A 14,712-nucleotide genomic window follows, 5' to 3' on the forward strand; every position below is an offset into this window, starting at 1 on the left:
AAAAGCTCTCTTTGGATTTTAAAAGAGAGTCTGGTTTTACACATGTATGTAAACTGTTAGGCTGGCTTTTAGTTTATATTGGATACATAACAAAATACCTTTTTAATTTTAATACAACATTTCTTTGGCCTGAAGACATTGAAAAGGTTTCACGATATCTGTGGTTTGTGTAATTTACACAAAAGTTGTATATAAAACTCTGAAATATGCAAACATTGCAAAATACACTCTGACAGCTAATGCTCTGAAAACACTTTATTACACAAGTTACATTCAGATTCTGAAAATAGTGTTCTAACAGTGGAACCATCTAAAAATAAGACATCCCAAAAACACACCAACTGAAGAAGAAAATTTAAAAAACGAATTTAAATAGAGACTTTTTTTCTTTCCCTTGTTGCAATATAATGCTAGTGATTTTAAAAAAATAGGAGATTTAGCAGCTTTGTCATCAGGCTGAGAATGCTGAACAGGAAAGGCACCAAAGAAAGACAGTGGCAATGGAAGCGCTATTGGGAAAATACTGTGTTCAAGCAGAGTGGGCTTATTTACACCTACAGAAAAGTCTCAGAAATGTAAATGAGCAAGCCTTCCATCACAAATTAGTAGTGTGATGGAAGAAGAGGACAGTTTCTCTATTCTATGTCCATATATAAAGACCATGGCACTGTTATGTACTCTTAGGAAACTCCTCAACTAGAAACAGAGGCCAACTAAACCCAAATGAAGTAAATAAAATGTGTACAGTCCCGCACAGACTTGTACAGTTTACAATTAAACACACAAAACTCTAACGTGCTAAAGGGAAAAGAATTGGCATTCTTGGTACATCTCCTCAGCCGGACCAAAGCCGGGCGCTCAGGAGGAGGGCGGTGCGGGCGGGGGCAGCGGTGCCGAATACTCCTCTTCCGATTCACTCCCGTCGTCGTCATCTTTCTCTTGGTCACTGCCCTCGGTGCTCAGGCGGTCAAACCCTTTTCGACTGTAGCCTTTACGGCTCGCAAAGAAATTTCCAAGGTTTAAGCCTCCACTTCCCTTCCCTGAAGAAAGCAAATAACATAGAATTGAGATGAAGGTCACACAAATGACTCACAGTTTCTCTGCATAGTCTTACATGGTACAGTTGGAAGTTGGGGATGGGCACGGGTAGATATTAGCAAAAGAGAAACAAAAAAAGATGGACATACAGAGACACTTATCCTACAAAGTCAGATGGGTACTACACACGGTTATTGAAATACAGAAGGCACAAACAAAGCTCCCGGGGACTATGTGTTTCTGCAGGATTGTTTCAGATTCACTTTTCACCTCCCGCACCTTCCAGGCTCTGGGGAACTGGCATCCCACAAGCAGCTCTCCATTTCAGTGAGTTTATGAAAAGGTCATCTTCAGATGACAGGCACTGACGTGCCCACAGGAGTGACAGAAAATTTACTGAAGACAAAGTCAGATAAAAGGCAAGGGAGGAGAATTAGATAATACAGAATGGCAACGTGGAAAAAGAGACGGGAAATTCACCGCCATAGCCACACACTTCGGTTTATAGTTTGCATTCTGCGTTCAATGCTGGGGGATGCTATGCTGCACACAGGGGTTTCATTTCCAGAGAGGAAATACGAATTATCTCCTTGCTCTTTAAGAGACACGAGCTTGCTGACTTTGAACCAAATGTGAAGGATTTTAAAAGGTCACGGGCATACCTCTAAGTTTTCCCAGCACTCTTCCTGAACTTGACTCGAGTTTATGTTCAGAATCTGCTAGAAAAAGATGGCACATTTCAAAAGGAGCCCCAATCACCCTCCTCAATCCATGGGCTCAACTTTCAGTATAAATTCAGGAATTCATAAATAATTAACAAGGACTGGCTCTGGCCTGCATGCAATTCCAAAGGGGAAAAGGTAATATAGTATCGTGATGCACACAGGGCCACAGCTGGGTTCGATGCCTGCCTGCTCTCTCACACGCTGTGCAATCTCAATAAATTACTTCTCTGAGCTTCAGTTTTCTCCTCTGAGGAAAGAGGGGTCAATGACACTCTCTACCTACCTGTAAAGATTAGAGGCACACTGCACGTAATGTACTTAGAACAGTGCCTGGTAAGTATACAATAAGTGCTCAATAAATATTACTTTCCATGGGGACAAAATTAAATTACGAATTTTGTAAAAATCGGTAAGTTTTCATTATTACAATTTAGAAATATTTGTCTTAGGCTTTAGTCTTTTTTTGAAGAACAGTACATGCCCTGCTTGAGAAAGTTTGGGGCCCATGTACATCATTCCCCCATTATACGACCGAAGTGAAAGCAAAGGACCGGGAACCCTGAGCATTTTCAATCAGATGAGGTGACCCAAGTGTTCCCCATGGGGCTGCCCATCTCCATGAAAGATCAACTTCCTTTCTTTCTGGGGAGGCAGAACGCCAGCTGGACTTCATTTTTCTGTTTCTGTGTACCTCCCTGCACTCTACCTTGGCTTCCACCTCCGTAAGAGCTGTGCCAGGGAAGCAAGGCTTGCGGCTCTCCTATGAAATCTCTAGCCAGGGATGGAGGCAGCATTATGAAGAAAGCTAGCAGGCAGATAACAGAGGAGAGGTAGCATAGTGGGTGGGGAGGGGAATAGGGAAGAATGGAAGAAGAATCTAGTAGGACTGTTAGAAAGCCAACACATTGGACTGTAAGTTCTACAAGGGCGCAGGACAGCCCTGAGCTGGTTTTCCACCCCCTGAGCCTACTACAGTGTCTGATATGGAGCCAATACGCAATCAGGGTATGCTGAATAAACGGGGGGTCCTTTATGAGGGTTTCTAAAACCCTCACAGAGTGGTAAGATCTATCAAGAACAAATGTTGAGAAAATGTGAAGTTGATTTCCTTTTAGAACTAAATGTGCAATTAAAACTGCAATTTTTACTAAAGAAAATGTGATTGCACAATAGTAATTTCCTATGGTTCAACCTGGGTCTCTGCCTTCCCAACATGCATGTGTGGACTCAGCATTCTGTGACCGTGCCACGGCAGGGGAGGCCAGACTTTCTTGATTCTCCGGTATTCCTTCATCCAGTATTGTTTGCTTACCGATAGTACTGCTACCTGCCCAGTCCCCACATGCACCCGATACTCCTGCTAATTACCACTGCACTTAACACCCTTGCTAATCAATTTCATGTGTCATCTTTTTTTTTTTTTAATGTCATCTCTCTTTTGTGTGTCATCTATTCTGTAAGCTCCATTTATTTCTCCAATAATTATTTGTTGAAGCCCTAGTGCCAGGAACTGTTATTTGTCCTGGGGATACACCGATAAACAAGACAACTTAGCCAGATTCTTGTTCGTTTGAAGCTTCCACCTAACTCCATGAAGACGATGACTAAGTTTCTTTATCTTTGCCCCTGCTGACCGAGTTCCCTACCCATAAGAGGGGCTCAACAGAAGTGTGTTTTGGGAAGAGTTAACTGTTTTTGTGCAGGGCTTTACCGATTGCCTGTGAAGAGTAAAAGAAAGTCCGAGAAAGACTCCCTTTCACCACCTATTAAATTGAATCCTCTGGGTTTTGTTTCTGTGTCAGGGCTTTGCTGTGGGCACTGAGTTCCTGCCATGGCCGCTCTGGCCTGAAATAGAGTCAGATGCTGTCTCTTGATCAAATGCTGCCTCCCCCCCGAATCCATGGACTCCTTTCCAGACGGAGCTGTAGATTCTTACCTTAGGCCAGGGGACCCAGCCAAGGGACTCCTTCTGAGATGTGAGAATCACAGGCCGAATTGTTTGTTTGTTTGTTTGGATGTCCTAAAAGGAACTCAGCTCCTGGGTTCTGTACTATGATAATAATTCGATAAAATGCTGACTCCAGTTTTGGAACCTGCCTTGTATGGTCAGGAAAGGTGGACTGATGGCCTATTTTATGACTATTTAAAAACTACCAGATGGTTTGTTATAGAAACAGTTGGTTTCCTGAGACAGCTGAGGTTTAAGACAAGTATCTTTTTTGACTTCTTATGACTTTTTTTACTTTGTTATTCCTTAATTAAAAGCACTTACTAGGTACCAGGTACTGAGATAAATGCTTTCTGTACATTATTTCATTTATTCCTCACACAACCTGATTGAGTCTTTTATTCCAACTTTACAAATGAGGAAACTGTGGCCGAGAGAGATGAAGTAACTTGCCCAAGGTCAAGGAGCTAAGAGCAAGAGCCAGGACCAGCAGGTGGGGAGAAATACAACTCCCAAATAACAGCCCCACTATTTTGAGAACTGAGCCTGTTTCTAACAGCAGGGGTCTCCTCTGTCTGGACCCTGCAGCTAATGTACCCTGACTGCACTTGCTATACAGTATACATCAATTGGGCTTAAGCCAGTTGCTAAAAAGCAATATTAAAGGTTATATTTTAATCTAACCACCCAAATATCCAAATTTCTGAGGCTCCAGATACATTTTCTACTGTGATACTAACTATAGACAATATTTGGAACATAGACAGTAATGTCAAAAAAGGCAGAGAACACTTAAAAAAAAAAACACTGAAAAAAATCACAATGGAACTTTAAGGCCAAACACTCTTTCAAAAGTAGGCTCCAAGTTCAAGGGGCTCAGTTTACTTGCCTCCAAAGGCCCTTGATTTTTTCCACCGAATAAACATGGCAATGGCCAGCAGGACAACCACCGGAATAACCAGAAGGGTTGTAATGAGAACAACAGGCACTCCGGAGTCTGGCTCTTTGATCAGTTTCTGTTTCTCTTGTATCTTCTGCAATTCTGAGGAGGCGGGTTTGTTCTCCATTTTGGTGTCAACAACTGCCTCGGATTCTTCAGGGAGAGAAGAGTTCACAATATTCAACTGACCCAAAGATTCCAAAACCCTCCCACCACGCTTACCCAGGCAAATCAACAACGGCTCACAAAGAACTTGCTGAGTGCAGTGCACGTGGGTTCATGCTTCATTGTCTGAATCTATGAAGCTGGCAGCGCGTATTGTGATGGGCAATACCCACTGAATGGCTTTTCACCTTTAAATTGTTTTTTTGTTGTTCTATGTTTTATTTCCTCTTAGCTGGAATTCCACACCAAAAAATAGCCCCCTTTTGCATCTTTTCAAAGATAAAATGAACAGGCAGCATGGTGTAAGGGATGGAACTGGTGTGCAGGCTGGAGTCAAGAGGATCTGGCCTCTGACCCCTGGTGCCTGTGCAACTGGCTGTGAAACTTTGGGCAAGTTACTTAAGTGATCTGGGCCTTAGCAACCTCATCTGACACTGTGATGTAATATACCTTCTTTATAAAGCCGCTGGGTACAAATGTTACCATAAAGAAGTTGTTTAATAAGATTTTGTGTCCTTATATCTTTACGAATCTCTTTCATGTTCAATGAATTATTTGTACATTGTATGCACACATTTATCCTAGGATTAAAACATGGGAAGAGGAAGTGTGTCCTTTTCGGGGTCTTTTTTTACAGTTCCCAGCAAACTGTAAGTGCACACATATGCACTGTATATCCTTTTGAGGTTGATGAAAAGAACATACAATGATTTTGTGATATTGGCAGGTTTTAGGCAGATATCAGACCTAAAGTACTATTTGGGAAAATGACACAATGACACTATGTAAGCTGATGCAGGGATCTTAATAACAAGTGATTTAAAAGTGACTTGAGCCTTGAGACACTCTTGCCCTCAGATGTGTGTTGGTATAAAAACCCTACTGTGCCAAGTCTAGAAGATATAACCATGTTTGCCAAAACGCCCACAGTTTCCGGAACGTCAATTTCTTGTGATGCCCTTCTAACCTATGATACAGAATGAATCATATGGCCTTATGGACATTTTGATAAAATGGCAGGGATAGGTGGTTTAACATTGTCAGGAAAACCTTTGGTGAATGTTTAATATAGGTAGACACAGCTTAGTAGATACCTGGACACTTTTCCAAGGAAGCATTTCTCAAATTACTTAAGACACTGTAAACACAATTTTTGATATACACGAATGGCAGGTCCCAGCCTTTTGCTTAAATGTTCTGAGCCAGCCTCCTTCATGTCTCATTGATACCTATTGAGCACTTAAAGAGGTATCAGGCATTGTTCTCATTTAATCATCACACCAAGCCCATGAGTAGGCACTATTATTATCACTGTCTTACAGATGGCCTGTCATAGTCCTCACTTCCTTCCCTGCACTACGGTTAAGAGGAGACAATTATTTCTCTTCTTTTGTCAAATGAAGTGGCTCTCGAAACTTCAGTGGAGAGAAGGGATTGGTTCATAAATCTAGATGGTTCAAATTTAACCTTTCTAAGTCTCAGTTTCCATGAGGAATATAAATGTAACTTGTACTCTTCCTAACCACTGTTTTGTTTTCGTATTACTGTAGAAGAGGTATACAAGTTGTTCAATATTCAAGCTTATTCTATATTGAAGCAGGAAAATACATAAAACACAACAGGATTTTAAAAAATATATATAGGCCAAAGTTACAGGTTGGCAATCAAGAATTGGTTGCCTTGGAATAAAGGTTTATTTCTTTTTGAAGGTGACTGCAAACAGAGACATTACTTAGCAATTTCTACCTGCCATTAAGTATGGTGAGGCTATATCAACTATATCTAGGTTCTTTCATAAGGCAGGACTAGGGCTGGGCTACGCTATGGATAAAGTAAGTGACAGCCTAAAATAATCAGTTTAGCACTCAGAACATGTGCTGAGAATGAGGCAATAAACTTGCTAAAATATAAGATACATTCATTGCACTTCTGAAATTCCTCACCCCCGTTGGGGCACTGAGTGTCATCATCTTTTACTGTGCAGGGGAGCAGGGATAAAGGCTGTGCTTTTGGTGGGATACTGGCATATCTCTTTTATCCCTGGTAACTTTATTTGAAAAGTTAAATTCCTTTCCTGAGTTCCTTATCACCACAAATTCTTTTATCCCCACAACTCCCTGAGAACACAACACTGGTTCTGAAACTCTGCCCTGTGAACATTCACCGTTGGGATGAGTGTCATCCAAGGTGACTCGAATTTGGAAATTTACAATTAACATGTATGAACAAGTCTATTAAGTTTGGGATGGTGTTTCTCCCTCTCTTTTGTAAGGAGTGGTTTAAGTTTAGCTTCCTGATTTTGGTAAAAGACAAACTCTGGAGATCCAGCATGATTTATATTCCTTTTTGAAATAAGAAAGTAATCTTAAAAAAAAAAAAGGTTTAATGAGTGTCATATGGGTTCAAAAAAGAAAAGAACAACTTCATTTGAGTTTGGACATTCCTAACTATTAAAATGGGACCGTCATGACACAAAACTTCAATAAAATTTACTATTGGAACTGCTGCATTCTGCCACGGACCGGGAGGGTTTCCAAGCAGATGACTCAGTAGGCGGACTGAGGAGAGGCAAAACGAACTACAGGGAGGAGCTCAGTTCACCCCTCACTGGTCAGTGTGGTTGGGCTGTTCTCAACAGGCCAACCAGTACAACCTAGAGTTTGTGTGTGTGTGTGTGTGTGTGTGTGTGTGTGTGTGTGTGTGTGTGTCCTATTTAAACAGAGATGGTTTGAGGCCACTTTGAAATACCAGAGGATTCAGAGTAATCTACAGCCCTCTCCAACCTATAGTTCTTGGAATAATTTACGGTGAGTCAATTGGTAGTATTCATCTCTCCTCAGTGGTACAGGACTAGTGGGTAAGAGCCCAGGCTTTGGTGCCAAACAGACTGGTCAAATCCTAGCTTTGCCACTTACTATCATAGTAGTAATTCTTATCTTCACGTCTTTATATATAAAATGGAGATATTGCAATGATCACATTGTTGGTGTAAGGATTAAACTTGATAATTCTGTATAGCCCATTGTTTGTGCTCCATAAATGATAGCTATTAATAATAATATTATTCCCAGCATATCTTTATTCCAGAGCAAACAGAACTTATCAATAATTCTATATATAATGATAAAAATATAGGGGCCTGGGAACTTTGTCATCATATGACTATGGTATGAATGCCACTCAGTAGTGTCACATAGGTAGAATCACTACAAATGCCAAACAATTGCTACTTATTTATTTTATAATATTATCTTACCCCTTTCAACCTTGAGCCGGCTATATTTTCTTATCTGCCTACATAAACTCCCTAAACTCCCTCTTGGTTCTTGCTTCTTTTCATCTCTTTCCACCTGCTTTCATGAGAAAGGAAAACAAGTAAACCTAGGGTTAAGTCTGAATATCTAGGTGAGTCATTTGTAAAGCAACCAATAATGGAATCACTTTGCTACTTAAACATTAGAAGCATCTCTAGTGAGTTCTTAACTAGACACAATGATGTTCAAACCCTATAGATAGCAGACAATGTACAAATATAAACTGGTTCTAGGCAAGAGAGAAAATAACTTGACAGAGATTCCATATGAACCAAGTGGTTGCTTACCAGCAGCTTAATCTTATCTACCCATTCTTGATAATATATACCAATGTTATGCTTATCTGTATATATGTATATGTATGCACACACACACACACACACACACACACACACACACACTCCTTATAGGGTGTAGTCTCTTAAAGTCAGGCACAGTTTCATTTCCCTAAGACCTATTACAGTGATTTACACATAGATGGCTTTCAGTAAATGCTGGGGGGCTAAATTTTACTTAGAAACTTGGGGAGCAGCTCATCTTCTCAGGCTCTTACAATATTAACTCACCAAAGGTATTTTCCACTCCTTTAGATTAGAGCCTCTTAGGAAAAGGCCTTTCCAGTACTTTGAAAAGTATTTTTCTGCTTGTCTGAGGTTAACATACTTACAAGTTACTAATTTATTTTTTCCCTCCCTGAATGTTTCTGGCCCATTTTTAAAAATAGATTTCTTAATCACTTTTCATCACCTGAAATTAGTGAATTTGAACTTATTATTACTACTCCATTTATTAGAAAAAGCGATGATGCTAATGTATAGGTTTAAAGGTTCAGGATACAGCAGAAATGATTGATAATTTAACAGATTCTATTTTTAGCTTGATACTATTTTAAGGGCAATTAAGAGCCATAAAATAATTCAGCACAAACAGCCTTGGGATTCACAGTCAGAGAGGAACCTGACCAACCTTTGGTTTCCTGGACCTCAATGCCAGCCTTCTTAACGGACCGATGTTCCATTTCTGTAACACAGCAAAGAGACAGAGCATCATAACCCCCAAAAGGACAATGGAAAACTTAATTTTGATATTAATTTTGCTCAGTAGAAAATATTTCCTTAATTCATCAAATTCATTCTCATATTAGAAAAGAGTTTAATACCAATCACTAATTAGGTGCCAGGTCTGGGAATCCTGGATAAAATCTCCTAGGGGAAGTTGAAATATTTCTAAGGTCTTCATATTTAAAATGAGATTTTCCTTTTTGATTTCTGACATAGCAAGTCGTTCTGTTTTCATGTGACATCTCGGAGATAGCTAGTCCTGCCATGTCCATCAGTCTTCCAGCTGACATATATGGATGTGACTAGTTAAACCCTAGCATGCAGATACAAAGACACTTGTTTGGTCCCGGATGACAGTCTGATGGTCCCAAAGGTACTACTTTCCCGGTTTGTTATTTGGTTACATTCTGGACTATGCAGAGAACTTTTCTGTTTCGAAGCTGAAAGCTATACTGCAGTGCTTCTCAGACAGGAAATACATCAAAACCCCCGGGGAAGCCTTTCTAAAATGCACGCATTATCATTCCTCTTCTTTCTGTTGATCTCAAGTGGGGTGCGGCCATGTGTATTTTGAAAAACCCTCCCCCAGTGACTCAGATATACATCTCTGTTGAGTACTAACCATGAGGATGGTATGAAGAGCCTAAACTGGAATCTTAATGAGTTCAAGTAGCATATTCCTACCTGCCAAATGAAGATATTGGCTAGGTTTCTGAAAGTCTGTTCCACTTTGAAAGGTATTCATTTATTTCTTTATTCTGAAAAAACCTGGGCTCAGACATGCACTTGGGAATTATCCATCTCTCTTTGCTCTCCTGTCTGCCCACACCTTCTGGTTCCTCTTGAGAAGGCAGGTGGTGGGAGCCGCACTTGCAAGGGGGATGGGAAGCTGCTGCTGGAGGGGAGCAGTTCTGGGCACCGCGGTGCACTCAGCCCTAACTGGGGCGTTATTACAAAACCAGCACAGGTTACTCAAAGGATAATTCTGAAGACAGCAGTTATCAAATCTACGTGGGGTCCAAGACCTGTATGCTACCTAATTTCTTAGTTATCGCTTGTTTTTCCCCTTCTTATAATTTGCATTTTTCCCTGTTTTAGTTAGCATTTCCTATCTCCATCAAGTCCATGTTTCCTTATTATTTCTCTATCGAAAGCTGCCTGTTGCAGCTCTGATACCACAGATTTATCATTCTCAGTTCTTCTCCCTAATTCTACCTTCTCCTACTGTTTAGACCCTACCATATTTTAAAAGGATTTCTGGACACTGAGGTTTGTGGCTTACTAAGCATCTCGCGCTCTTTAATTTAGAAAGCTTACGTTTTTTTTAGTCTGATATCAGAGGCTAGGTTAGTATACTTTCTACTTAGAAATAACGTCCAAATTGCAATCAGAACCCCCCGTCCCAATACTCCCTTCTTGATCCTGATAAGAGAAACTCTTCTGTCCCATACATACTTTTGAGCTACATGAAAACATAGCAGTGCAGAATTTTGAGTAAGCTGAAGCCTAAAGGAAAAATGCAGAGCGCCTCCTATTTGGAATGATGTGTGTCTGACACTGATGCTGGCGTTCCTAGATGCTCGGCAGCCGCGGAGAGCTGAAGAGTCACTTGGGGAGTGATGCCTGTGTGGAAACTAGTCAGCCCATCTGCCTTGCCAAAGCCATCTCCCTCCCTCTGGAGAGGAGTTGGAATTAACATTGGCTTTCAGTGTAGCAGACATTACTTCAGGCATCAAGAATTTCCTGTGGAATATCTGTGGAAACAGGGGGATAACTGCCAGCAAAAAAAAAAGTCTCTTTCCACTTAAGAAATTTAATTTAATTCCTGAAATGAATACCAAACAACTACCACCTACACCTTGATTTCCCGCTCCTATCAATAAAAAGAGAAAGAAATGCATTTTTTTTTCACATGTTTTTTTAAGCAATAAAACTGAGGGGAACATATGCACCATAATATTGCTAAAACCATACTTTCAGTGGTGATGAACTTCCACACGGTGTTGGTGTGAGCGTCTCCAACGTACACAGTCCCGTCTTCAGCGGCAGCAATATCATGAGGCATGTCAAAGTGCTGCCCAAACAAGAAGCACACATTAGGGTGGCAAGCCCGTACTCGGATTCTCCATAAACAGGCAAAAAAACCACAAAACCACCCAACAAAACAATGAGCATATTACTCAAACCAAAAAACAAAACAAAACAAAAACAAAAAAACCACAAGCAAAAACAAAACCAATAATTCCCATCAAAGCAACTCTAGGCCAAAGAGAGTCCCTCATTCATTCTCTGGGCCCTGACTCTGCCAGGCACACCCCTGTACGTTAGGAAACACTAAGAGACCCTTACCACTGACTTTCAAGTCTTTAAAAGAGTTAACATTTACAAGCAGAATTTCTTTTTACAGTGTTGATTACTTGGTGTTGCAATATCTACCCATTTATTTATATTTATTTTAATAACTATCAAATTTGCCTGTTTAAATCTATACAAGTCAAAAAGACCAGGTATTAAATTTTGGCTATTATCCTGATCAAATTATCATGTGCTACCTTAAAAACTACTTATACATCACTGTTTAGAGAAGTCATTTCAAAGATTCAGTACATTCAGATTCTTTCTTTTTAAATATGTTCTTACTGATTTTTTTATTTTTATTTTTTATTTTATTGATTTTTTACAGAGAGGAAAGGAGAGGGACAGAGAGCCAGAAACATCGATGAGAGAGAAACATCGACCAGCTGCCTCTTGCACACCCCCTACCGGGGATGTGCCCGCAACCAATGTACATGCCCTTGACCGGAATCGAACCTGGGACCCTTCAGTCCGCAAACCGACGCTCTATCCACTGAGCCAAACTGGTTTCGGCCTTACTGATTTTTTGAGAGAGAGAGAGAGAGAGAAAGAGAGAGAGAGAGAGAGAGATATCAGTTGCCTCCTGTAAGCCTCCTACTGGGGATTGAGCCCGAAGCCCGGGCATTTGCCCAGACCAGGAATTGAACCAGTGACCTTTTGGTGTATGGGACAATGCTCAACCAACTGAGCCACACCAGCCAGGGTGAGATCTAAAATGTGTACCAGGAGAGAGGCAACAGTGTAGGGTTTTATACTCTGAAGCCCAGTGTTTACAATATCTTTAGTCAACAAAGGAGTGTGGAGTGTTACCTCCAGTACCTTCTCAGCTTTGGTATCTACTTAGCTACTCGGTGTTTCACTATGTCTTTCTTCATGACATATTTCCATTTCAATCATCACGATCTCAGTCCGAGGACACAGGAGACAGGGGAGCACTTTGTAGAAACCACACTTTCAGTTGGACCCAGGGTCACCACCCAGTTCCTAGAAGAGCAGCCTTAAAACATGCGCGGCAGCCATTTCCCTCTGCCTGCTGAGGCCTGCGAAGGTTCCATGTGGCTGCCAGTTGGCAGGACGTGGAGGATGCTTTCGCCTTTGGGGCCAGCCAGGCCTGCCTGAGGGCACAGCTCTCAAATATAGGGCCTGTGAGTATGAACAGGAGCATTATCCCGCCGGTGGGCTTATCAATCAGCATCTGCCCACTTTAGTTTGCTGAGTACAATGGCACTAATGAGGCAAATTGCAGTGCTCAGTTCACTTTAGGACAGAATACACGCTTTGGAGATACTATTGTGCTTTAAAATTCAGCAACAATTTGTCACAATGAAAAGAAAAATGAGACGGCAGTGCCAAGGAGGCTCAATCCTTCATACTACCAAATGAGCTGTGACAAATGTGCATGAGGACAGAGAGCCAGAAATCAAAACGCTGCCTTGCTGAAGCCTCGCAAGCCTGTCATTAAATGTTCATCTTTATTTTGGGTTCAGCTAATGGGTGGCAACCGACTTGCAAATTATAGGCAGTTCCTCTTCTATACCAAAATATGGTCTTAAAAAAATGGCTGTGCAAAACATATGGTTGTAAAGTGCTCCATATTTTCTGGTAGAAACTATTATAATGGGGGGGGGAGCGATAAGGGTGAGAGGGGATATGTGAGCTGTTCATCACTGAATCACACATTATGTCATCAGTTCAAGGCAACAATAACGGTAAGCCTCTATCTGGTTCTCACACTGACACAGGGAGCCAAGAGTTCTGTTAGAAATATTTTGGGGCCACAGGAGGAGTTCAGGGGAGGCGTAGGGGGCGGGGCCTCGGGATCTATATTACTACTGCAATCAGAAGCACTGAGGTGCTTTTTTTTAAAATATATTTTATTGATTTTTTACAGAGAGGAAGAGAGAGGGATAGAGAGTTAGAAACATCGATCAGAGAGAAACATCGATCAGCTGCATCTTGCACACCCCCTACTGGGGATGTGCCCGCAACCAAGGTACATGCCCTTGACCGGAATCGAACCTGGGACCCTTGAGTCAGCAGGCCGATGTGCTATCCACTGAGCCAAACCGGTTTCGGCTGAGGTGCTTTTTAATGAACTAGTCTATTGTTCTGCATTATTTGAAAGAGAAAATTATGTTGTGAGCTTTCAGACTTCAGAGTTTAAGAGATTCAAAGGTCTTCTGACTTAGGCTTTGTAAACTCTTCTTTTGAGGTTCTCCGCCCCAGAGAAATAAAATAGGAGAAGAGAATGACAGCATCCTCCTGGGCCACCCGGTGACAAAGCCCAGGACAACCTGCGCCCTCAACATCTGTTATTCTGCCTTAAATACTCATAAGGACTTTGTGTTCTCTATAACATAACTTGTTTGCTATAACACAAATAATATTGAAACTTACTTAATGTTAAGTAAAACAATTCTCTAAGAAGTTGCACCAAGTTCATGTTGAGGTTGAAAACATCCCTTGGCAGGCCAATGTGTGCCTCAGAGGAGTAAGAGGTGAATCACAGTCCCAAAGACCTGGGTTTGAGGTTCAGGTATGCTTCTGACTATGTAGCTTTGGATAAGTAATTTAACCTATGGGATCCTTTTAGCTCAATTATTATTAAATATTAAAATTTTAATCTCTATCATTTAGCTCAGAGAAATAACACAAATCTGGGTCTACTGGAGTTTTTTGTCATTATTATTGGTGTTTTGCATGGAGGGGTGGGGATCACTTCCCTCCTTTTCCACATGGGCTGCCTTTCATAAGAGAGAAGGAAAAAAAAAAGTAAGAAAGACAGCCTGAAGAGTGTGTGTGAAAGCAGACAATAAGGACCATAAGTCTTTCCTCTGATTATTGTGTGTGTGTGTGTGTGTGTGTGTGTGTGTGTGTGTGTGTGTAGAATTTGGGGGACAACTATGTGCCTTGCCCTTATAGCTTTTTGACACCATTTGACAGAACCATCTTATATATTGTCCTCTGTCTCAGCTTCCCTGCATAGACATAAAGATGAAGATCAAACGCTGGAGACAAAAACTTCTCTGGAGAATGTAACAGTAGAAGAGGGAGAATCGAAACACACGAGGAGACAAGTAATGGATGGGCACAAACAGAGGCGCACACACATTACGTAAAACTTGACTTCTGACTTGAAGGAAGAATATCTTCTTATATAGGAATC

At 41.1% G+C, this 14,712-nt stretch overlaps 1 protein-coding gene across 17 annotated transcripts in view; it reads right to left on the minus strand.

The window, feature by feature from the left end:
- Positions 1-237: 237 nt before the first annotated feature.
- PAM (peptidylglycine alpha-amidating monooxygenase) overlaps positions 238-14,712 on the minus strand; it is a 268,465-nt gene continuing 253,990 nt past the window's right edge. For 9 of the 17 annotated variants that reach the window (XM_054715025.1, XM_054715027.1, XM_054715024.1 and 6 more), the window contains 5 exons: positions 11,166-11,265; positions 9,097-9,150; positions 4,601-4,804; positions 1,701-1,754; positions 238-1,040 (listed from right to left, as the gene is read on the minus strand). In XM_054715025.1, coding sequence (XP_054571000.1) covers positions 859-1,040; positions 1,701-1,754; positions 4,601-4,804; positions 9,097-9,150; positions 11,166-11,265 — 594 coding nt within the window. In that variant the 3' untranslated portion in view covers positions 238-858. Of the gene's footprint in view, positions 1,041-1,700; positions 1,758-4,600; positions 4,805-9,096; positions 9,151-11,165; positions 11,266-14,712 lie in introns of all 17 variants that reach the window. The other 8 variants (XM_054715030.1, XM_028149822.2, XM_028149814.2 and 5 more) reach the window with 4 other exon arrangements.

The sequence above is a fragment of the Eptesicus fuscus genome, chromosome 4, assembly GCF_027574615.1.
Source record: "Eptesicus fuscus isolate TK198812 chromosome 4, DD_ASM_mEF_20220401, whole genome shotgun sequence".
Taxonomy (NCBI): Eukaryota; Metazoa; Chordata; class Mammalia; order Chiroptera; family Vespertilionidae; genus Eptesicus; species Eptesicus fuscus.